Genomic DNA, 26,196 nt, shown 5'->3' on the forward strand with positions numbered 1-26,196 from the left:
AACCCGAGGGAGCGGTTCTAGCAGACCAATCACAGTGCTTGCGGTTCGCGTAGAACTGACGCGTTGTTACATTTTTGGAGGTGCACGTCAGGGTACGCTGAAGGGTACGCCTGCTACACACAGCTTACGACGTAGCTACGGCATGAGTTTGTTGCAGAAGTATAAATTGGGCTTAATACCTTTTATATGTTACTATGAGACAGTTGTATTAGAATCACTTGCCAACCTTGTCTTTGCAAAATTACGGTATATCCAATCAACTCATGACATGATCAGCAAAAACAAAAAAAGCAAAGAAACCCAGTTACTCTTTGGTTCCCACGTGAGGATACCAAAATGGGACATGAAAGATATGCAATTTTCTATACAGCCCCTTTTCCTTTTTCACAGGAATTACATCAGTTACACATAAACCAGAAACAGAAATCCATGCACCTCTATGATGGGTGAAATTATTTTCTGTAGTAATGTCACAGTTGCAGTACATAGGCATAAAAAATAAAATGACCCAACATGTTGGTATGTTGAGGTACAGTCTGTTACTTATATAAGCCAAAATAAAAATTAAATTATATATATATATATATATATATATAATATATATACTCTTAAAGATTTCCTGTAGTAGTTCTCGGTTGCATTTGAATACCCATATGAACATCAGCAGAATTATGCTTTGTTTTCCCAACATGAGGTGGTCGGGGGTGAGAACAGTTTGATTGGACTGAAGAACGGTCGTAGAAGGTGGGGACAGTCAAACATGAAACCATCAGACAGCTGGGATGAGTCTGACTGCTCTGATACCGCAGCTTCCCTCTCTAAAAAACCCAGCAAAGGTCTTGAGGAGGAGAAAAGTACTCCACAGTATGATAGAAACTACTCCACAGCTATATTCAAAGATTAACATCAGCAGTATTTACACTGATTTCATCTATAGCACATTTCAATGAGCACACTATTCTAAAACCTAGTATGCAGCCTTGCTGTTAACTGACCTACAAACATGCCTATGAAACCTACAAATAATATCTAGTATAATGGCTGCTGACTAGGTTTGAGAACAGGGCTTTTGTGTTTCTCTATTTCACTTTCCATTTCAATTATTCCATTACAGATTTCACTCGTTCCTTCTTTTATGCTATGAAAACTTTGCAGGCCCAAGGACCAGAAACCCCTTTACACATTTAGCACTGTAACCAAGTTACCGAACACCAGCAGACTGAACCAGCCGGACTCCAGTCACCATGTCACCTCTTCAGCCAGACAACATTACCTGCGCCAGTCCAGATACCTGCCAGGTAAGGTCTCAGTTGGATTTAGTCACTTCATGTGTGGTGATTGATCTTTTGTGTATAAATTGCAGTGGTGCACAATACATCATATCGTGAATGATAATCAATGCATATCAAACCCAAGCACAATGCAATTCCTGACACAGCTTTTCCTAATTTTTTTTTTTAAATTAATAACCCTGCGTATAAAGATCATTTGGAATGGTAAACAGATATTCCTTTCATGTAGCAAATCACTGTGTATGTGAACACCCTTTTTGGCTATTTTGCTGAAAGGGGACCTATTATACCCCTTTTTAAAAAGATGTAAATCTCATGTGTCCCCAGAATTTGTGAAGTTTCAGCTCAAAATAACCCACAGATAATTTATTATAGGATGTTTTAAAAGCCCCTATTTGGGTGCAAAAACACGCTGTTTTCGTTTGTTTATTAAATGCAAATGAGCGGACGCTCCCTCTTGCTTCGAATAACTGCGGTCAAGCCAGGCTCCACCTCGAAATGCACAGTCAATCTAGCCGCCATGTTATTTTGCGGTTCGCGCACACACTGGCTATTACGGTAAAGTGATATAACCGGAACAAGCATTGTGTCAGTTTCTCTGACGCTTATGGGGGAAACTCAGTTTTTCTCTGAATACTGAAGCCTGATTGGTTCACATCTGTGCACCTGCACAGACAAATTACTACTTTTCAGCCTATCTATTTAAGTCGTGCTGAAAGCCATTTTTAGTCCGAATTTTTCGACTGAGGAGTGACAATGTAAAGCCCGCCCAGTCGGCCCAACGACGGTTTCCAATAGAGCGGGTGAAGGATAACTGCGAGATCGGTCTTTTCAGTATGGCAAAGTATTTTTAATTGATTATTGGTCATTTATATAATAGTTTAGCTGTGCATTTGATTATTCTAATTAACTCTTTAATGAATTTACACTCGTTCATTCGGATTCCTATAACACTTTGTTACACACCGGCCGGGTATACAAATCTCATAATCACAAACTCGTCAGTCTTGGTCAATCGATATAGGCGGCGGCCGTGCTCTACTTGCTCATTCTAGAACATATTATTGGTAATGGTAACTTTGTACAATCATGCCGTGGTTTCCGACGTACACTTAGGCCACATCCACACGAAGCCAGAGCTTTTCCTATCCGATCTTTTTTTTTCCCCTCATTCTAGAAAAAATTTGTCTCAAGAAATATATGCGTACACAAGAAACCACTGAAACCGACTCAAAACGATGTAGTATACATGCCAGACCAGTATGTGGTGCTGTAATTCTGCCACAGAGATACACTAAAAACGGAGAAGACTTGGAGCATGTGCATAAACCTTGCGCGCTGTATACAATAATATGCTCAGTAGCTTCTTCAATTATTATTATTTATTTTTTTACCAAGAACTTTATTGAACAATATAAACAATCATAAATGGCCTGTTACAAAATATGAAATGTCTTAATCAGACAACAGACAAGCATCATAGCATAAAAAAGAAAATATAAAGAAGTAAAATAAAGAAATAAAATAAAAATACATTCAAGTAAATAATAAATAAATAAATAAAAGAGGTTCAGTAGCTTCTGCAGCACGAATACCCACAGTTGTTGTTGCTGTTACGTGATGCATTCAGACTCTCTCTTGCTCCGCGTACTTTCACTAAGTGTGTAGACGCGCCTCTTTCCCCTCGGAGGCAGACGGGAATTCGCATTCTCAACTACCTCGATGATTGGCTTCTTATAGCCCAATCAGAACAGGAGTTATGCACCCACAGATCCCTGTTCCTCAGTCACATGCAAGACTTGGGTTTTAGGGTCAACTTTGGCAAGAGCTCGCTGCCCCATTCCTGGGGGCAGTCCTCGACTCAGCCCAAATGAAGGCTTGGCTTTCTCGGGAGCGCATCTTATAGATCAGGAGCATGGCGACCTCATTCAAAGTGGGGTTCTTCCACCCCCTCAAGAGGTTTCATAAGCTCCTAGGCCTCATGGCGGCAGCTTCCTTGGTTATTCCGCTAGGATTGCTCCACATGCGACCACTCCAGCTTTGGTTGAAAGGCCTTGTCCCACCCCATGCGTGGTGCACAGGCCGACATTATTCTCAAGATCACACGGCTGTGTCGGAGCCCTGGTCCTTTGAAAATCGTCCTGCTTTTACCAAAACGGGGTGCTGCTGGTTTCAGTTGCCAGGAGGAAAATAGTTGTGACAGACGCCTCCTAGACAGGCTGGGGCGCCCTGAGCAACAGCAGGATAGCCTTCGGCTCATGGGCAACCCCTATATCGAACTGGCACCATCAACCGCCTGGAAATGATGGTGGCAGTTCTGGCCTTCAAGGAGTTCCAGCCAGAACTCAGAGGTCATCATGTCCTGGTACGCTTGGAGAACATGACAACGCGAACGGAGACTCTACCACCGGACAGTCAAAGCAAAATGGCGCTCCTTCGGGCAGGCGGATGTGGACTTGTTTGGAACGAAAGAAAACTCCCACTGCCTAATTTATTTCTCGAAGGAAATGGACGCACTGGCTCTGAAATGGCAGAGTTTGCCTTTTATGCCTTCCCTCCTATAGCCCTGCTCCTGCAGGTCATCAGTCGAATACGGGAAGAAGCATGTTCTGTTCTTCTGGTGGCACCACACTGGCAGAACCAGCCATGGTTCCTAGAATTATTCCAGCTACTGTCAGCAGCTCCATGGCCCCATCTGGCACCCCCAACCAGAGTTGTGGGACATGCATGCTTGGCCCCTCAACGGGAGCCGTCAGGTCTTTCCCGGGAAGTCATGAGAACAATTTCAGAAGCAAGGGCCCCTTCTACAAGGCACCTTTACTCCCAGAAATAGTCAATTTTCTCAAGCTGGTGCCTAGCTCAAAAAATAGACCCCGTAGATTGCGATGGCATGTCAGTTCTCTCGTTCTTACAGGAGATGCTGGACGGTGGGCGTGCCCCCTCCACATTCAAAGTTAATGTGGCGGCCATCGTGGCAAATCATGCCCCAATAGCCTGCCAATCGATTGGGAAGCACGACTTAGTCGTTAAGTTCCTCAGGGGGGCTAGGAGGCTGAACCCTCCACGCCCTTGTTCGGTCCCAGCTTGACCTTTCCACAGTCCTTAGAGGCTGCTCCCTTTGAGCCGCTCGAGTCAACTGACCTCCGGTCCCTCTCGCTTTTAAGACTGCCCTCTTGCTGGCTCTAGTGTCAGTCAAGTGAGTTAAAGACTTGCAGGCTCTGTCTGTGGATCCTCCCTGCCTCGAATTTGGCCCTAACAACAGCAAAGTGGTCCTTAGGCCAAGGAAAAGTCTACATGCCAAAAGTGCCTGTCTCATCTTCTGTTCAAGCATACTGCGCCACCTTAAATCAATCATGGACTTTGGCCATGTCCACACTAATACGTTTTCGTTAGAAAACATATATTTTTCTCTCCATTTTGGCCTTCCGTCCACACTGAGATGGCATTTTTATTAATGAAAACAAAGCTTTTTTGAAAACGGCCTCCAAAGTGGATACATTTGAAAACGCTGTTTTCGCGTTGTAGTGTGGACTGTGAAACCGGTGGTATTTAAAAAACGATTACGTAAATTTAGTCATATGACGCATATTGTACCAATAGATATTCATGTTTATACCAGTATTGTGCCTGTTATGTGCTATTCACTTGCACACTGCTGCTTAAAATATTCTACATTGCACACTCTTCATATCACAGTCCTGCAAAGATGACAGAATTTACTCACATTTGCTGTCCTGCGGCAATACATGAGAACAGTTGCGTTTTAGACCAAACATATGGTGACTGCGTGCGACCTGGACCGCATCAGTGAATGGTGAGATATTTTACTAAATAAAATTATCCTGAATTGCGCAATAACTTCATTATTTATTTTTCCATCTGAATCATATCAGTGATCTTTTGTGGAGTTTTACGCATGCGCAGTAAGGTGAATTTAGCGTTTTCAGGTGTTTTTCAAAAGTTTCTCATCCACACTGAAACGTCCGAAAACGCCTGAAAACAGTAGTGTGGACGGAGAGCGTTTATAAACGAAAACGCCGATTTCAAATGTATCCGGATTAATGTAGACGTAGCCTTTTACGTACACCAGATGACCCGTAAATGCGGGTTTCCATTTCCAAAAACTGTTTCCATTGCAGTTTTGCTAAATATTCCTTTTTCTAATTGCCTGTAAAACCACCTCATGTGAGTGTAAAAACTGTTTTTGCGAAATTGATGTGTTTCTATTGGGCGTATTTTTGATTTGCAATTTCAATTTGCGCAATTTGAAGGGTAATGGAAATGCAGCTACTGCTAATGATTTATGAGTTTAAAAAAAAGAGGAGTGGGTGGATTTTTACCATTATAGGGTGGTTGTGTACATACACTGCCGACACACATTTATGTTCAAACACCATGTAAAAGTGAATTTTGCATAATAGGTCCCATTTGAATAAGTCACAATTTTTACTCGTTGATTCTGTCAATCCTAGGGTTAATAAGCAAGAACACACCATCTCTGAGCAACAAGGAGTCTCAACAAGAATTGTGGGACACCTCAGCTCTGATGAACAAACCTCTCGCACCCATTGGAGGAGCTCCAATGTCCAGAATCAGCCCAGGTGAGCACACAGCCATACACCTATATCTATTATCATACGTGAATTAAAGCTGAGACTTCAACAATACGCAATACACAATTCATTTGCATTCATCCAAGACATAGTGCTTGAGGTCTTTTACCCTAGAATGCATGCACCAAACAACCTAAACAAATGCATAAATTGGGTCAAAATGAACTACTGTATTTATTGGTTTTCTTAAAATGAATCAATTTCTCGTTAATGAAATAATAAAAATAATTGATGATACACAAATGTTTGAATTTATCCAATGTTATCTTATTATTTGTTCAATAAAAGATGAAATTTATTCTTTTTTAAATGCAGTTGTACTTTAACACATTTTTTCTAACTAATTTAGAACTACTGTAAATTATGCTGAATGAATAAATACGGGACATTTGACAACCTTTATGCAACCTTGGGGTAGTGATACAAATATGATATTGATGAGTAAAACACTGAATAAACAAATGTTATTTTAACATAGTTTTAAAACCATGAGTCAATTTAACCTCCTTTATCCATTCTATGATAAGTAAATGAGGCATTGTAGCAACCCATTTGTTTAAAACTCCCTTATCTCTTAGTAGGGATGCTCATTTCGATTAATTTTCCCGACCGACAACCGCCGCTCGTTAATCGATTATTAACCGTTAACTGATAAGATTATAATATTAAATTGGCATTAAATACAAATAAAATTGACGCGTATCTGTGACCCTTTAAAAAAATAAATAATTTATTTTTTTATCAAAGGGTTTATTTTAACGTGCAAAGTGCAAACAGCAACATACAGAACAGATCAACAACAGAACCTGGATTCAGTTTAAATTTTCACGCACCTGCAGCATTTTTGACAGTGAGAGAAAAACAGAATAAAATAATACAAATAAAAAACAAAATAGGCCTACACTAAATATATTTAAAATATATATTATAAACTTAAATAATTAACAAATTAAGATTAAAAAAATGAATCCGTTTGAACAAAGCTTTCAAAAACCGGCAATTTTTTTTCCGTTAGACTAAGATTTTTCGTTAAATAAAAATAGGAGCCCTACCTCAACACCTCGTCTAATTTTTATTTTAAAAAAGCAACATATCAACGTGATGTGGGGTCAGTCTGGAGCGCAGCCTGTTGACAAGTTAGATCCGCAGCAGAAAACACCCTCTCCGATGGGACTGATGTCCCGGGAATACACAGGTAATGTCTAGCTAGAGACGTGTGTGGTTGCGCGTGTCGACGCGCTCCGTGAGAGTTAATAAATATAAGCTATATAGTATTTTATTTTTAAACCATGCAGCAAACTAAAAAAAAGAAGCTTAAAAAAACGTTTTAAACCGTTTAACTGATAGTATTAATCGGTCAAAATTTTTACTTTCGGTTAATGGTTAAACGGTCAATATGAGCATCCCTACCTCTTAGCTTAGTAGTTTGAGCCCTGTCTTGCTTGTTTGCCTAAATTATTTGCCTAATGTTAAGGACCCCACATTACTGACCGAGGGCCCTATTTTAACGATCTGAAACGCAAGTATCAAACGTGAAACGCAAGTAGCTTTGTAGGCGGATCTCGGCCGCTGTTGCTATTATACCGGAGGGATAAATGACTCTTCCACCCGACGCAAATCTAAAATGTGTTGGTCTGAAGTAGCTTCATTACTCATAGATGTGGTTTGGGCGTAATGTGAAATAAACCAATCAGAGCAGTTTGCTCCATGGCGGATTGCTATTATAACGGCGGATTTGCCAGGCGCACGCCAGGAGTAATTCCTTGTAATTATGTATGGTTTGCAAAAATGGCAACTGCTGCGTCTGTGTAGATGAGAGAAGCAAAGTGTAATGCACACGCTACATTATGGCCAAGCATGCGCCCTTAAAATAGCATCTGAACGCGCCACTGACTTTAGACTAGGTTTTTCCTGGTCTGTGGCAGAATTGTTTTCTGGAACTGCAAAATAGCACCAGGGAACGTTTGGGCCGGAAAACACCGCCTGTTTTCGCTGAATCGCCCCTGGGAGCGCAAGTTCATTCCCTAATTTACCGACATGCGTCTGTGGAGGGAAAAGTCCGCTGTGCGTTGGGTGCAAAATAGGAATGATATATGCGTCGGTGTACAAAGTCAATTGCGCTGGGTGCAAGATAGGGCCCCAAGTGTTCATTCAGTCATATTCTTAACTTTCCCACCTGATCTCACTACTTCAGTGTTGTGCATCATTCAGAACTAAATTGACAATGCCTTTTAAATTCAAATCAAAGAGGACGCAGAATAATTATGTAAATAATAAATAATTATTTTTCAAAAAAAATAAAAAAAATAAAAAAACATTTCTGTTTTATGCATTACCCATCAAACACACAGCATATTATTAGAAAAAAATATACCAATTCAAATAAAGAAATACCTATAAAAATGACGTGGTAGACATTTGGTGATGTCATATGGCAACTTGGCTGTATAATTGTAATTAATTGTAATTTTGACAGAATAGGACTTTAAAGAATTGTTAAAGCATTTGAGAAACAATATTCTACATATCAGGGTATAATGGGCATAATTGGTTAACATTAGGAATATAATTATGTTTTGTAACAAAACTTTTCAATGGATAATTCAATTTTGTTGTGTGACTGTTTTGAATTTCTTTGAATTGCAATTAATTTGTAACCTTCCATTTTCAAAATCAGCAGCCAGATCACTTTAATTTAAATCTTTTGAATTGACATGAAGCCAAATCTAAAATTCTGAATTTTGCCCAACCTGGCTTCATGTAATTCTAATTCTTGTCTACTTTTACTGTAATACTGTCCATAGTTTCTCCCTGCATGGATTCAGAGGAAAGCAGCAGTAAAGCCACAGATAACGCTAAAGAATTCATTTTTCATTTAAGTCATTTAAAGTCATTTAAGAAATTGATTACTTAAAGCCCCCCTGTAGTCAATAATTGAATCCCTTAAAACTCATCTTTGATCACCAAAATGACATATTTAAATGTCTTTTCCTTGAAAAAAAAATATATACATGCCTTAAAATAGCTTGAATGTAACTCTACACCCTTGCCTCATTTAGTCATTTAGAACCTTGCCTCGGTTCTATGAATATGCAAATTAGCCCCACCTCCACTCACTCACACCAGCTCAGAGATCCACTCTTGATAATCACACGTTTACGTGATTGGTTACAAGGTTGTTTGTGATGTCAGAAACACCAGAGATTTCAAACCGCATTTTGAGACTGTCTTTGGTTCAGTGCAGTTTTAAAGACAAAATACTCAACAATGGTGTTGACTTATTAATTATTAAATATAAAAACATATAAAAGCATATTAAAAACACCACACGGATATATAAACAACATTAAAAGCTTGATTTTCACCACAGGGGAACTTTAATACTGACATTTGGTAGAATGAGTAAATTTAACATCTCTTAAAGTGGATATATTTTGCAAAATTATAGAGAATCAAGGCCTTGTTTGATTGTTTAGCTGGTTGTGCTCTCTTTCTTGACTCTAAGTTGTGGCCTCTGCTCACAGGAAACTTTGTAACCACCACATACAATCTCTCTGGAGGATACATGCCTTCTTTCCAGAAGAAGGAAGTGGGATCCGTAGGACAAAGGATTCAGCTCGCCCCTCTCGGACACCAGCATGCACGTAAGAGTTCAGTTTTACAATTCAATATCTAATAGTCTACTTCTCTCTGCTTCTAGTTTTGACTTTCTGTGTTTGTTAAAGGGAAGGTTCACCCAAAAATTAAAATTAGCCCATGATTTACTCACCCTCAGGTCATCCTAGGTGTATATGAAATATCTTTTTTTCAGATGAATACAGTCGGAGTTATATTAAAAAAATGTACAAGCTTTATAATAGCAGTGAATGGCCGTTTCTGTTTTGAAATTTGAAGTCCACAAAAGCGCATCTATCCATCATAAAAGTGTATCCATCCATCACATAAAAGTGTATCCATCCATCATAAAAGTGTATCCATCCTCTCTCCTCTCCACCTATAGCTGGTGTGTGGTGAGCGCACTGGCGCCGTTGTACTGTGGCTGCCGTCGCATCATCCAAGTGGATGCTGCACACTGGTGGTGGTTGAGGAGAGATCCCCTGATATAATTGTAAAGCGCTTTGGGTGTACAGTAGTACATATGAAAGCGCTATATAAATGCCTCATTCATTCATTCATTCATTCATTCATAAACAAATTTCACACGGCTCTGGGGGGCTAATAAAGGCCTTCTGAAGCGAACCGATGCGTTTGTGTAAGAAAAATATCCATATTTAAAACTTTATAAAGCAAAATAACTAGCTTCTGGCCAAACAGATTCCACTTAAGTCTAAGCACAACTTATACGAGAAATGCGATGTACTGCTGATATTTATGCTACGCCATGACGCACTACGCTACTTCTGACTTTAGGCGTAAGTAGACTGCGTATGGCCACAAATATGTGATCAGTACATGTTAAATATGGATATTTTTCTTACACAAATGCATCACTTCACCTCAGAAGGCCTTTATTAACCCCCCAGAGCCGTGTGGAGAACTTTTATAATGGATAGATGCACTTTTATGGACTTCAAAAACAGAAACGGCCATTCACTGCCATTATAAAGCTTTGAAGAGCCAGGACATTTTTTAATATAGTCTGAAAGAAGAATGTCATATACACCTAGGATGACTTGAGGGTGAGTAAATCATGGGATAATTTTATTTATGGGTGAACTATGCCTTTAAGACTGACATCATTGAGGAATTACGATTTTTATGCTTTTCTACATGTCCTTCATATATTGATATAATTATGTTGGCTTCACAATACTGATATTAAATTTAAATGTGAAGCGTGTAATTTTGTGAAATATTTTCTTCTTTGTTTGAGCAGCCCAACCAACCAGAAAATTTCCAAAACAATAGTAGAAGGCACATTAATATTCATGATGAAATCAGCCTTCCCCCACCATCCTATGCATGCTATATATTATTAGACTGACGTTGCGACATTGCCTCCGATAATGGTGTAATGGTTTTTGGTGTGATTATCTGTTTGTCTCAGTCTAGTTTGAAATCCCCGTACCCCCTACCCCCCTAAAGGGGCAGAGGTCCACCCACCAGTTTCACAAAATCCTGTGGGAAACACTGTACACGCTTTATCTTTATACTTGCTATTATTCTTCCCATCCCCAAAATTTTGAACTCCACCTAGAGCTTTCAAGCTTTTCATTCTTTTTGTTCTTGCTCTTTAAAAAACTGACATGTGTTTGCTTTATTTATATTTTTCTACACATCTGTTGCTAGAGCTATTTTAAGATCTGTTGTATCTTTCTTCATTCATTTCTTCATTCACTCTCTCTCTCTATCACTCTCAACTCATTTATATCTGCTCTTAGTTGATCTCTCTGCCACTGCTGACTCTAAAACTGGCAAAGCTAAACCTTCAAAGTGCAAACCTTCCTCTACAGTTTCAGTCAAAGAGATCTCTGAAGGTAAAAGCTCAGAACAATAGTTGTCTTAGTCAACACCTCTTCTCAGGGTCCAAAATTAACGTTGCCACACCTGCCAACTTTATTTATTTTTTTATTTTTTTGCCTTGTACTGTGGAATTTTTAACAGACGCCTTGCTATTAGTGACAAACACTGAAAACATTGTCACTTGCAGCATCATATACAAGTTATCAGTCTCTCTGTGAAACCGCAATGGTCAAACCGATGTTAAGATGCATTTGAATTTAAATAGACTTTGATGATTTGAATAACTTGCACCAGACTGTTGTTCTTACATTGTGATGTAAGCCGTGCTATGTTGCAGTTTCTAATAAAGTTACTGGTCAATTGGCTTTATTTACAAAATACAAGTTTTTACTTTGGCACTTGGCAAGTGTTAATTTTGGACTCTGCCTCTTCATTGTTATTCTCTCAAAGTGGCCTAAAACTTTGGCTTTGCCAATTTCTCAGATTATGATGGATGGAAAAGGAGAGCAGACCGAACCCAACTCAAAGGAACAAGTTACTCAGCTCTAGGCAAAAACTCTGCCAATCTCATCGCTCGCGCTCCACCGGCTCAGCCAGTGCATGGACGGGTTGACTGGGCTGCAAAATATGGAAACCATCGCTAGTACATCTCATGTGAGCTACAGCTGCCGTGAGGACTAAAGTCTGTTTCAACACTCGTAAATACTGTATAAACACATATCATATAACATCTTTTTATTTCTTAGAGGAGCAGCTAGGATAGATCCACACACCATGTAAGCCCATGGCTACTTAATTATTCAATAAAGAAAATAATCTGTGAACAATGGCTGTTTAAAAACTTAATTTGATCATCTTCAGTCATCTTTCAGTTTTGTTCAGTTTATGCATCCAATGCCTGTAATCCTTTTACAATAAAATGGATAGATCTATATTATACATATTACATCTATTTTTTGTAACCCTTTTGACATTTTTTTTTTTATGGTATGCTGTTTTTAAATATATCATTGTTTTCTTTTTTTGTATTACTGTGATTCATGCTGGAAGGCAGTGTTATGTTTTTTTTATTTTTTATTATTATTCTCTTGTACCATTTACGGATTGTATACTTTTTCTGTATTGAGAACTATCACATGATCATATAATGTAGATAGCATTTATTGGGTTGGACTGAAGTTAAATCAATAAATAATGTTTTGTAAGTATTTTATAAGCATAAAATGGGCATGTTTTTAACACAAGTCTTTAATTCAGAAATTCACCTAACAGCAATTTTTTATTGTACATTTTATACAAAATACCTATAATGACTAAGAGCTGTAATTACATGTTGTTCAGCAAGAATGACTACACTTAAGTGAAAGTAGATGATGATTTCTGTATGGTATCATGATTGCTGAGGTTTCTGTAACATTCCGGCTCCAAGTTTTGCCAGCATCAGGACACTGCAAGGAACAATAACAATTAAAGGAATAGTTTAACCAAAATTGAAAATTCTATTATCAAGCTATATAAAAGACAAATGTTGGTCTGTTCTTTACTCAAAGCTATTGGATGAATTCAGAAGAAAATAAATCCAGCAGATGAGGCATGTGAACTACTTTTATAATAGTTCTCGTTTTTTTCATTGATGCTAGAAAGTCATACAGGTTGTTTTGTCTAAAGATGCACACAAGTAAATTTTTTTTTTTTCAAGGGCAAGTTTGTAAAAGCTACTTAAATGTCTTAATTGAACTAAGGTCTAATCCTGGCTTAATCTAAGCCCTCTCTGTGAAACCAGAGGGTTGTTCCATAAAAGATGAAGTGGGGATTAAACTCCAAAACCCGACTTGAATAAACCTAACAAATAAGTTGGGGCTAAAGCGGTTTCATAAAAGGTAATTGAAGTTCCTGCAATCCCACTAATTTGATCCAGGTTTATCTAGTCTAGATAACTGCGTGTGCACGCGTTTCTTAAGCAGCCCTAGAGGTCGAACATAGATCAAATTGATCCACCATCAAACAGCGTATATTTTGTGCTGTTTTATACGTTTGAGACATGGTGTTTGCAAAACTTACATTTCACAGGAATATTCTCCATCTGTAAATCTTAGAAAGTCATGCAAATATTTCCATTTTGCTGCTAAACTTCACATTGAACGAGCAATGAGCAACCAAATAGGAGCGCAATAATTCTGACCAATATATACATTTTGCTTGGAAAATTAATAGGCTATGCGATATTTTATAACAACAGAAATATCTTCTAATTATAATAATTTATCTTTAGGATGTTGGATAAGTTGCAGTGAGCTCATTACACTCATATATTTTAATACTTAAAATAATGAAAAAATATATTATTTAGAATTAAATTGAATTTTTTAAGAAACCAAATATAATAAAGTTACAAAATATAGTTTTGGGTTTAGGACCTAAGCTACTTAAAGATGACATGCTTATTTAGAATGCTGAGAATTACAGCTTTTAAAGCAATAATTGTTTTTTTTGGAAAAAGCAAGAATGTTTGGTTAGATTTAGTTTATACATTACATTATGGAGAGGATAACGTGAAATTAAGAGCAAAATTATACATTTTGAAAAGATATGTGCAACTCTAAAATTAAAGAATATTCCATAAAATAAAGGAATACATATTAGCCTACATTATACAAAACTATATGTATAATTGTGTTAAATGTGTTTGAATTGAAAGACATAATAAAGTAAAAAAAAATTTTTATATATATATATATATATATATATATATATATATATGCTAAAATATTTGTTGTTGGACATTAGATGTGCCTTATTTAGAATTTTAAACCTACAAATGTATTTGTATGATAGATATAACTGTAAAGGGACTATTGTAATGGGGTAAATCAAGTGTAGGCTAATATATTTACTAAGTTCAGATTCATCTTACCAGTTAAAATGTAGTCTGTGCTTTTGTAATTATTTATTTAAAATTTTGTTTTTTTAACTTATGCTTTAATAAGCTTTTTTTATTTTAGATTGTAATGTTCTTCTAATAATCATAAAAATGTACTATAGCTGCCAAATAAAACCAGAGAGAAATGTATTCATAAATCTTTAAAACTATCTAATTAAATCTTGGGCACAAAACAAAAATAAAACCTGGATAATATATATTGTCTATATATATATATTGTGTATATATATGGGTATATATATATATATATATATACACACTCGCCAAAAGGATTATTAGGAACACCATACTAATACTGTGTTTGACCCCCTTTCGCCTTCAGAACTGCCTTAATTCTACGTGGCATTGATTCAACAAGGTGCTGAAAGCATTCTTTAGAAATGTTGCCCCATATTGATAGGATAGCATCTTGCAGTTGATGGAGATTTGTGGGATGCACATCCAGGGCACGAAGCTCCCGTTCCACCACATCCCAAAGATGCTCTATTGGGTTGTGATCTGGTGACTGTGGGGGCCATTTTAGTACAGTGAACTCATTGTCATGTTCAAGAAACCAATTTGAAATGATTCGAGTTTTGTGACATGGTGCATTATCCTGCTGGAAGTAGCCATCAGAGGATGGGTACATGGTGGTCATAAAGGGATGGACATGGTCAGAAACAATGCTCAGGTAGGCCGTGGCATTTAAACGATGCCCAATTGGCACTAAGGGGCCTAAAGTGTGCCAAGAAAACATCCCCCACACCATTACACCACCACCACCACCAGCCTGCACAGTGGTAACAAGGCATGATGGATCCATGTTCTCATTCTGTTTACGCCAAATTCTGACTCTACCATCTGAATGTCTCAACAGAAATCGAGACTCATCAGACCAGGCAACATTTTTCCAGTCTTCAACTGTCCAATTTTGGTGAGCTCGTGCAAATTATAGCCTCTTTTTCCTATTTCTAGTGGAGATGAGTGGTACCCGGTGGGGTCTTCTGCTGTTGTAGCCCATCCGCCTCAAGGTTGTGCGTGTTGTGGCTTCACAAATGCTTTGCTGCATACCTCGGTTGTAACGAGTGGTTATTTCAGTCAAAGTTGCTCTTCTATCAGCTTGAATCAGTCGGCCCATTCTCCTCTGACCTCTAGCATCAACAAGGCATTTTCGCCCACAGGACTGCCACATACTGGATGTTTTTCCCTTTTCACACCATTCTTTGTAAACCCTAGAAATGGTTGTGCGTGAAAATCCCAGTAACTGAGCAGATTGTGAAATACTCAGACCGGCCCGTCTGGCACCAACAACCATGCCACGCTCAAAATTGCTTAAATCACCTTTCTTTCCCATTCTGACATTCAGTTTGGAGTTCAGGAGATTGTCTTGACCAGGACCACACCCCTAAATGCATTGAAGCAACTGCCATGTGATTGGTTGATTAGATAATTGCATTGATGAGAAATTGAACAGGTGTTCCTAATAATCCTTTAGGTGAGTGTATATGTATATATGTATATGTATATGTATATATATATGTATGTATCAGGGTTTCCGTTGTCCGGTAATTGCCGGACATTGGCCGGAAAAAAAATGAAATGTCCGACAAAATTAAATCTCTCCGGTCAAATTGTCCGATTAAAATTGCCTAATAATCCCGCCCCCCTAACACAATCTGAATTTGAGAATAAGCCTAAAATGTATAAAGCAAAAATACACCGACCTTTGGCTATGTTATAAAGGAACAGGCTCTACCGTTTGAAAGTTATTAAACATTATTACATTGCTTGGTTGAATTCCAATGTGGAATGCGGTCTGTTATTTCTTGATATCAGACCGCTGAAGCACTAGCGGCGCCAGGATTTTGATTGTAGGTGGGCCTCCAGAAATATGGATGGGCCAGTTAAAATAAGCCAAAAAATAAAAAAATAAATAAAAACGGGCTCCCCTTCATCTCCGTTTCAGCGCTTTTCTGGGCACTGAGGACAGCGACTCAGTAGCCTACCTGAATTTAATGCGTAGGCTAATTAGCATAGGTTAAAAAAAAACTTAAACAGGATTTTTTTGTTGCTTTTTTAATACAATTACAATTTCATTTAATTTATTGTTTAATACAATTATAGGCCTATTAGGCTATTTTTAGTTTATTAACAGCAACAACAGCTCAGCTGTAAAGATGAAGTTGACGATTGCCTTCTCCGTAGTGAACGCGCCTATAGAGAAATGCACATCATGGATTACATAATCAGAGAGTAGCCTATTTCTTTTCGTTTTAAATTGTTAAAAAGACATTTCAAGCTTTCTTAAAATATATTTCATGTCTGTGAGGCCTACGCTGAGTTTCGTTAAATTAGGATGAGATGCGCTCCCATTCACGAGCAATGCAAGTGACCGCGCGGGCGCCTGCATGATTAGGCCTATCGTCTGCTATATTTGCTGCTTATATTGGTTGATAAAAAAAATATTAAAATTAAGATACAATTTATACAAAACGAAATTCACTTCAAAAAAGTCTTTCTACAAAACCAAACTTAATTAAGTGGTCAAAATCATGTCTGACCCGCTCCATGTCTCTCGATATATTGCGCATCCTATCTTACTCATGCGGTTAACAAATTAACAAATATTAAACTAAATGAGCTTAATTAATGGCTACAACACGTATAGTAGACCTAGACTCTCTATTTGTACAAATTGCTGCACATTCATTTTATTCTGAATTTTGCACACTAAGTTGAAAGGCATTTGTTTGTGCATGCATAGCAAAACATCTGCAACATTTATCAAGTTCACTGATAATTATGCGCGCATTTATTAATTATTATCTTAATGAATAATGAAACAAGGACGAACCATATAAACTGCGTTGTTTGTTTAGAATGGAATGGATTGCAAATAGATCCGAATGAAGAAACGTACAAAACCATAGTAGAAAATGGTTTGTTAAACTATGAATGTGAAACCATAGTAAAAACAATTGGCGTTGATTGACGCCAATCGGACGTTAATGGTTTTTTTTTCGTTTTTTTTATTTGAAAGTTAGGCTAATAAACGTTGCATTCGGCCTGATTATGTCATTTTTTAAGTTACATAGCCTGCCTCCAGTTTTCCTCAACTTGACTAATTAAGAGGCGATATTTGACCGGCATATTATCAAAATGTCCGGAAAACGAAACCTCTGCCGGTCACTTTGACCGGCAACATTTTTTTCTAGCGGAAACTCTGATATATATATATATATATATATATATATATATATATATATATATATATATTAGGGCTGTTAAACGATTAATCGCGATTAATCGCATCCAAAATAAAAGTTTGTTTTTACATAATACATGTGTGTGTACGGTGTATAATTATTTTCTATATATAAATACGCACACATGCATGTATATATTTAAGAAATATTTGCATGTATATACTGTGTATATATATTTATATTATATATAATTTATATTATATATAAATATTTTATATATAAATAACACATTTTCTTAAATATATATATGCATGTGTGTGTATTTATATATAGAAAATAATTATACTCTGTACACAGACATAAATTATGTAAACAAACTTTTATTTTGGATGCGATTAATCGTGATTAATCGTTTGACAGCCCTAATATATATGTATATATGTAAATATATATGTATATATGTGTGTATATATGTATATATATATATATATATATATATACACATACATACAGTGCCCTCCACAATTAATGGCACCCCTGGTAAATATGATCAAAACTGGCTGTAAAAAATAAATCTGCATCATTTATCCTTTTGATCTTTCATTAAATTTTTTTGCAAAATTCTAACCTTTCATTTAAGTAAAAGAATTGAATGTGGGGGGGAAATCACATTATGAAATAAATGTTTTTCTCCAAAACACATTGGCCACAATTATTGGCACCCTTTTATTAAATACTTTTTGCAATCTCCTTTTGACAAGATACCAGCTCTGAGTCTTCTCCTATAATGCCTGATGAGTTTGGAGAACACCTGACAAGAGATCAGAGACCATTCCTCCATACAGAATCTCTCCAGATCCTTCAGATTCCCAGATCCATGTTTGTGCTGCTTCTCTTCAGTTCAGCCCACTCATCAGGTCAGGGGACTGGGACGGTCATGGCAGAAGCTTCATTTTGTGCTCCGCAACAAATTTTTGTGTTGATTTTGATGTTTGTTTTGGATCGTTGTCCTGATGGAAGATCCAACCACGGCCAATTATAAGATTTCTAGCAGAAGGCATCAGGTTTAGATTTTTTATCTGTTGATATTTGATAGAATCCACGATGCCATGTATCTGAACAAGAAGTCCAGGACCTCCAGCAGAAAAATATGCCCACAACATTAAAGATCCAACGGTATATTAAATTGTACACATGGGGTACTTTTTATCCTTGTGTTCACCAAACCCATCTAAGTGTGTTTGCTGCCAAAAAGCTATTTTTTTTTAGTCTCATCTGACCACAGAACCCTGTGCCGTTTGAAGTTCCAGTCATGTCTGACAATTAAATTTGCTGGAGTTTGTTTCTGGAGGAGCGAGGAGGATTTTTCTTGAAACCCTCCCAAACAACATGTGGGGATGTAGGTTTTTTTTTAGTTTTTTTTTTTTTTTTGGCTTTCTGACCCCAAGACTCAACTAATCTCTGCAATTCTCCATCTGTGATCCTTGGAGAGTCTTTGGCCACTCAAACTTTCCTCCTCACCGTCCATTAAGACAATATAGACACACGTCCTCTTCCTGGCAGATTCGTAACATCTTTAGTTGATTGGAACTTCTTAATTATTGCCCTGATGGTCAAAATGGGGATTTTCAATTCTTTAGCTATTGTCTTACAGCCACTTTCTATTTTGTGATGGTCAACAATCTTCTGCTACGCATCAGAACTATATTCTGTGGTTTTACTCATTGTGATGGATGATTAAGGGGATTTGGCCTTTGTGTTTCCCCATATTTAAACTCCTGTGAAACACGAAGTCATAGCTGAACAGTTTCATGTTCCTAGTCACCCTGGTGTACTAAAAAAGGTAAATATTAATGGGAATATACTTCAGAGATATTTTACTCGTAAAAAATTCTAGGGGTGCCAATAATTGTGGCCAACGTGTTTTGGAGAAAAACATTTATTTCATAATGTGATTTCCCCCCACTTTCAATTCTTTTACTTCAATGAAAGGTTAGAATTTTGCACATTTTTTGAATGAAAGATCAAAAGGATAAACGATGCAGATTTATTTTTTACAGCCAGTTTTGATCATATTTACCAGGGGTGCCATTAATTGTGGAGGGCACTGTATATATATATATATATATATATATGTGTGTGTAGAAATCATGGAGGGGTCTGAAATTGTCATCGTAGGTGCATGTCCACTGTGAGAGACATAATCTAAAAAAAAAATCCAGAAATTACAATATATGATTTTTTAACTATTTATTTGTATGATACAGCTGCAAATAAGTATTTGAACACCTGTCTATCAGCTAGAATTCTGACCCTCAAAGACCTGAGGTCTGCCTTTAAAATGTCCACCTCCACTCCATTTATTATCCTAAATTAGATGCACCTGTTTGAGGTCGTTAGCTGCATAAAGACACCTGTCCACCCCATACAATCAGTAAGAATCCAACTACTAACATGGCCAAGACCAAAGAGCTGTCCAAAGACACTAGAGACAAAATTGTACACCTCCACAAGGCTGGAAAGGGCTACGGGGAAATTGCCAAGCAGCTTGGTGAAAAAAGGTCCACTGTTGGAGCAATCATTAGAAAATGGAAGAAGCTAAACATGACTGTCAATCTCCCTCGGACTGGGACTCCATGCAAGATCTCACCTAAGGGGGGTGGTGTGGCGCAATGGATAAGACACATGCCTTTGGTGTGAGAGACCCGGGTTCGAATCCACTGTGAGACACCAATGTGTCCCTGAGCAAGACACTTAACCCCTAGTTGCTCCAGAGGCGTGCGACCTCTGACATATATAGCAATTGTAAGTCGCTTTGGATAAAAGCGTCAGCTAAATGAATAAATGTAAATGTAATGTAAATGTGATCCTAAGAAAGGTGAGAAATCAGCCCAGAACTACATGGGAGGAGCTGGTCAATTACCTGAAAAGAGCTGGGACCACCATTTCCAAGGTTACTGTTGGTAAAACAATAAGACGTCATGGTTTGAAATCATGCATGGCACGGAAGGTTCCCCTGCTTAAACCAGCACATGTCAAGGCCCGTCTTAAGTTTGCCAATGACCATTTGGATGATCCAGAGGAAGTCATGGGAGAAAGTCATGTGGTCAGATGAGACCAAAATAGAACTTTTTGGTCATAATTCCACTAAACGTGTTTGGAGGAAGAAGAATGATGAGTACCATCCCAAGAACACCATCCCTACTGTGAAGCATGGGGGTGGTAGCATCATGCTTTGGGGGTGTTTTTCTGCACATGGGACAGGGCGACTGCACTGTATTAAGGAGAGGATGACCGGGGCCATGTATTGCGAGATTTTGGGGAACAACCTCCTTCCCTCAGTTAGAGCATTGAAGATGGGTCGAGGCTGGGTCTTCCAACATGACAATGACCCGAAGCACACAGCCAGGATAACCAAGGAGTGGCTCTGTAAGAAGCATATCAAAGGTTCTGGCGTGGCCTAGCCAGTCTCCAGACCTAAACCCAATAGAGAATCTTTGGAGGGAGCTCAAACTCCGTGTTTCTCAGCAACAGCCCAGAAACCTGACTGATCTAGAGAAGATCTGTGTGGAGGAGTGGGCCAAAATCCCTCCTGCAGTGTGTGCAAACCTGGTGAAAAACTACAGGAAACGTTTGACCTCTGTAATTGCAAACAAAGGCTACTGTACCAAATATTAACATTGATTTTCTCAGGTGTTCAAATACTTATTTGCAGCTGTATCATACAAATAAATAGTTAAAAAATCATACATTGTGATTTCTGGATTTTTTTTTTTTAGATTATGTCTCTCACAGTGGACATGCACCTACGATGACAATTTCAGACCCCTCCATGATTTCTAAGTGGGAGAACTTGCAAAATAGCAGGGTGTTCAAATACTTATTTTCCTCACTGTATATATATATACTGTATAGGCTACAATGATAAATGAGACACTATAGACCTACAATGCTCACCTAATGCTCACCTAATGCTGTAAACATGTAAACAATCTGCTGGTATTATTAAAGGTTAAAAATAAAAAATTAAATTAAATATAATGCAGTTTTTTGTTATAATAACAATTATTTAATGACATAAGTAAAAATAATAAATATGTAATATAGTGCTGCTCAGCAAAATCTCCTCTCTAGCTATTTTTTCTATTCAACTAACATGCTATGGCTTTCCTGAGGTAAATGTAACATTATGTGACATAATTGTTCTCCTGCTGTTATATTGACCTCTTTCCGTGGTTGAAAAACACTAATTGGTCGATATTATGTATATATTCGGGAAGTTGTACTGCATCTTTAAATAAAAAAGTAATAGATGATCGGTTCACGTGCACTTGAACTGAGGCGCTCAGCGATCTGTCACGTCACATTTACAAGCGCCAAACGTATTTTTGTCTGAATTTCGTAATAAAATTGACGGAATCTAAGAGCTGAGAATAAGTTTAATATTAAAAGTACCTCTTTGCTCCGCAATTTTTCTGTGCGTGAGAAAATGGATGTGTGGCTTGAGAGCGTGTGAAAAGTGTCAATTGCGTGAGTCTCACGCTCAATGCGTGAGAGTTGGCAGCCCTGCTATTGGTCAGTGTTAGAGGATCTGTGTAACAACTGAGGCTTAGCCTGACAGTTAGCCTGCCCTAGACCAGGCTAGTTTCCCAGCATAAGTTGCCAGAGTAACTGAGTTCGAACTATTTTAAGTTTGCTTTATGAAACAGAATCAACTGAAAATAAGTCTGACTAATCAAAATAAGCCTGGCTTGTATTCTAATCTTGTTTTATGGAACAACCCTCTGGTCATAATGTTTTTTTTGTTTTTTTTAATTCTCCCCTTTACACATCTGGAATCTGCATGTGTATGCATGAGAATATTATTTATTTATAGATGTTAATTTATTTTACTAACAGCCAAGAACAAAAATAATTTAGGTTTTAGATCAGGGTTTTCCAAACTATGATTCGTTCATGAGGGCACTGCCGAGTTAATGAGGCACTAATAGTTAATTTAATCATGAATCATAAAAAATAGTTTTAAAATTAAAACACTTAATAAAAAAGATGAAATATTTTGATTACATGCATGTAATATGACCATTACCCAACATCTGAGAAACACAAATATGCCATTAAATTACTGCAATATTAAAATCTCAAAGGGGTTTGGCTGGCTAAAACTTTGTAAATCCCTGTATTAGACAAATTAAGTGTGATGTGTGTCAGATACCTTGCTCCAGTGATGAGACCAGCTGGAATGATTTTGCGTGAGTTATAGAATCTCTTCCCCATGATAGCAGTAAGTGTACCGGATGTAGCTGAAAGAGAAAAAAATTGATGACAGATGACAGTGTAATTCAACATCACCATTACTTAATTTTGTTAAAAAAAACAATCACATATACTGCTCCTAGACAGATTACTTTCTGACAGCAAAAACAATAATAATTGCTGCCCTGAAAAAAATACAAACCTAAAGACACCCAAATATTTTTTGGATCTTGTGATGTCTGGTAAGCACCGAAGCCAGCCAAACCCCCAAAGAATAGTCCTGCTGCCAGGGACGGGACACTGCCTGCAGGACAACGGAATTAAATCATAAATTGTACTAAAACACAGATGAATGGTATAAATTGTATAAAGTGGAAAGGTATTCAGTGTACAAAACAAAGTTGTTGTTTTTTAGCATTTAGATATAATGTCAAGTCACCTTTATTTATATAATGCTTTATACAATAGATATGGGTTCAAAGCAGCCTGACAGTAATAAACAGAATAATAACTCAATGACACTATCAAATATGAGACTAATCCAAATTCTGCCGTAAAGCACCTCCAAAAAGACAATAGTGTCATTATTCAGCTCAAGACAGTTCAATGTCTGTTTGAGTTAGGTTTAATAACTTGATGTTGCAAAATTCATCACTTATGAAAACAAATTCGATTCAGCTATAAAGCAGCTCTACAGAAGACAACGGTCATCACCCAGCTCAATTCACTTCAAGTTTTGTTCTTGAGCATCTTATGCATAGGCCTAATCCAATAAAAAAAATTCTGAACAATCAGTACAACAGGGCTAAACACTTCCTTTAAGGAAGTTTTCTGGTCCCAAAGTGTATGACATTTGTATCAAATATAGAAGAACCAAGTTGGTTTAAATTAAAAACGTATATAAACGTGGTGCATGTGTGGCATAAAATCTGATCAAGCTAGTCGGTGTTTGGCTGGTTTCCCAGTCTGACCAGCTAAAAAAAAAAAAACCCGCTGACCAATACCAGCCAGCCTGGGGTGGGTTTCCCAAAAGCATCGTTAGCCAACTATGTTCGCAAGTTCCGTCGTTATCAGTTCAACGAGTCAGTGTTTGGAACTTGCGAACATAATTGGCCAACGATGATTTTGGGAAAAGCACCCCAGCTTGGGCTCTAATGTAAACTCTATGAACACGATAACCTCTTGAGCTTCCTCATTACCAGCTTTGACATATCCTATGACTCCTCCAGATGTTACTAGTGCTGCGTATCCATAACCAGCCCAGTCTACTGCCATCGTCAACACCTGAACACACAGAAACATTTTAAACACAGACAGTTTACAGCCAGTGTGTGTCTTGTTTGCAATTGTGCACCTGTTTAAAAATGACAATTGCAGTAGAATGCATGCATAGGTAGAATATTGTACAGTTGACTCAGACACTGAAACTCACACGCACAAACTCATATCAGATAAGTGCATGATCGGTTCATAAACCGCATGTGTGCTATCAACTCTGAATGCCGAGGCTGACACAGTGTTTATTCATAATATTTTATGGTGTTACTCGAAATAAGCTAGGCCTATTCTAAATTACAGCAGTGCAATATAATTATTAATGTTAATACTCGCTGCCTGATGTCCTTGTCTGGTGGTGGAGTGTGTGATGGTCAGGTCGACTTGAATTGCGTAATGACTGACAAACCAGAGCCCGTCTACGGAGAGCCTGCCCACTCCCTATTAAGTCCTATTGTACCGAATTTTGGTTGTAGTTCCACCAGCTTCCACTGGGGGCGATCGCCATGAGTGCAAAATGAATGGGAGTCAATGGGGCTAGACGGTTAATTTGTCTCTTTCACACGATTGCCGTTGAGAAATCTCAGATCTGATTGTAGATTTTGCAAGTTCAACATGGGTTTTAGGTCGAAAGTTGAATGAACGAGTACTTATGTCCTTTCCATTTCTTACAGGTTGAGTTGTTGTTGCCCATAACACGCTAGCATTCTGCTAATGACGTCAGCATTCTGACGTCATTGACATTTTGAAAGACTTTTTAAAGCAAATAAGTGACTCTAAAAAATCTAACACCCAGCAATGTGTAATTTCTTTGCATCTCCTTTCGAATACAACATTCAAATTACTAGACAAAAAATTATATCCTGAGAAAAGTGGATTTTGAGGGGTATACCGCCATTGACCTCCATTCATTCTGCACTCGTCCTGTGAGCGCCCTCATATGGAATCAGAGTGGAACTGCAACCAGTTCAGAAGCCGGAAGTGTAGTGAGAGTGAAACTTCTCGCCATATTAGACATTCTCTGGACAAACTCAAACGCCAATGAAAACCTTACGCATCTGACGCACATCCGTTACAACGTTTCTGAAGTGGACTTATGGGAAATGAAGTTTACTTCAAACTTTCTAAATTTCACCAAAGAATCTTTGATTGCTTGGTAAATTGTGCAAGACCTTTCTCCAACAAAGAAATACTGTGGAACCATTTTTGTCACATTTTTGTCCAAAACAAATCCTTTTACTTGTTTGATATAGTTTGTTTAGGCTTTGGGTTTATTTAAAATTATGGCAGTAACCTATACTTGAGTATGTAGAATTTATGATCTTGTATAATGTCCCTCTGCCAGCAAGGATTTTTCAGTTCTGTCATCAAAGTCGATACCAATTTAAGCACGTATTTAAAGCACATGCACATTTGCCAAACTTTTATTAGATGGAGTTTGCCTTATTGATAAAAAGTGAAATACAGCAATTAATAGGCTACATATCGATGCAAATGAAATAATTTCTTTTGACAATTTTCACTGCAAGCATGGTTATAGTCTGAAATTGTTTGTATTTCTAACAAAAAAGAAGTAGGCTACTACATTTTAAGATACTGCACAATAATCTCTCCAATTAGCTCCCAGCTAATTTGAACTTATTTCTCGCTGGAATTTCCAATACTGTGATATCCTCACTTTTTCCTCACTTTATTTAGATTTTATCCACATAACCACATTAATTGCAGATATTCTTCTTATTATTTATACATGTAAGATATTCTAAAGTATTGGAATTAACATACATATTAAAGGGATAGTTCACCCAAAAAGGAAAATTAGCCCATGATTTACTCACCCTCAAGTCATAGGTGTATATGACATTCTTTTCTCAGACGAAGACAATCGAAGTTATATAAAAAAAAATGTCTTGGCTCTATAGGCAGTGAATGGCCATTTCTGTTTTGAAGTCCATAAAAGTGCATTTATATATCATAAAAGTACATACATACATCACAAACAAACTCCACATGGCTATGGGGGGTTAATAAAGGCCTTCTAAAGTGAAGCGATGAGTAACTATCTATAATGAGTAACTATATAACCCCTAAATTATCCCTTTAGGGGTTATAAGAACATGATATCAATCAGTTGTCTCTGTAATCTTAAGTACTATGATCTGTGTGTGTGT

The 26,196-nt window shown here is 37.5% G+C and overlaps 2 protein-coding genes across 17 annotated transcripts in view; one reads left to right on the forward strand and one right to left on the reverse strand.

Moving 5' to 3' along the window:
* mak (male germ cell-associated kinase) overlaps positions 1-12,969 on the forward strand; it is a 51,397-nt gene extending 38,428 nt beyond the window's left edge. For 7 of the 15 annotated variants that reach the window (XM_079863678.1, XM_079863688.1, XM_079863686.1 and 4 more), the window contains 6 exons: positions 668-864; positions 1,156-1,298; positions 5,765-5,893; positions 9,430-9,549; positions 11,287-11,382; positions 11,852-12,631. In XM_079863678.1, the coding sequence (XP_079719804.1) occupies positions 668-864; positions 1,156-1,298; positions 5,765-5,893; positions 9,430-9,549; positions 11,287-11,382; positions 11,852-12,012 (846 nt within the window). In that variant the 3' untranslated portion in view covers positions 12,013-12,631. Of the gene's footprint in view, positions 1-667; positions 865-1,155; positions 1,299-5,764; positions 5,894-9,429; positions 9,550-11,286; positions 11,383-11,851 lie in introns of all 15 variants that reach the window. The other 8 variants (XM_079863680.1, XM_079863679.1, XM_079863692.1 and 5 more) reach the window with 4 other exon arrangements.
* On the reverse strand, positions 12,677-24,448 carry tmem14ca (transmembrane protein 14Ca). 2 transcript variants are annotated; one of them, XM_079863710.1, is made up of 5 exons: positions 24,358-24,448; positions 23,950-24,034; positions 22,953-23,054; positions 22,710-22,797; positions 12,677-12,816 (listed from the first exon to the last, which is right to left on the reverse strand). In XM_079863710.1, exons 2-5 carry the CDS (start codon positions 24,023-24,025, stop codon positions 12,759-12,761), a joined length of 324 nt encoding a protein of 107 aa, XP_079719836.1. In that variant the 5' UTR covers positions 24,026-24,034; positions 24,358-24,448; the 3' UTR covers positions 12,677-12,758. The 2 variants fall into 2 exon arrangements, with proteins under 2 accessions (XP_079719836.1, XP_079719837.1); XM_079863711.1 differs by having other exon boundaries at positions 24,183-24,380.
* Positions 24,449-26,196: the final 1,748 nt, after the last annotated feature.

The sequence above is a fragment of the Squalius cephalus genome, assembly GCF_949319135.1.
Source record: "Squalius cephalus genome assembly, chromosome: 25".
Classification (NCBI taxonomy): domain Eukaryota; kingdom Metazoa; phylum Chordata; class Actinopteri; order Cypriniformes; family Leuciscidae; genus Squalius; species Squalius cephalus.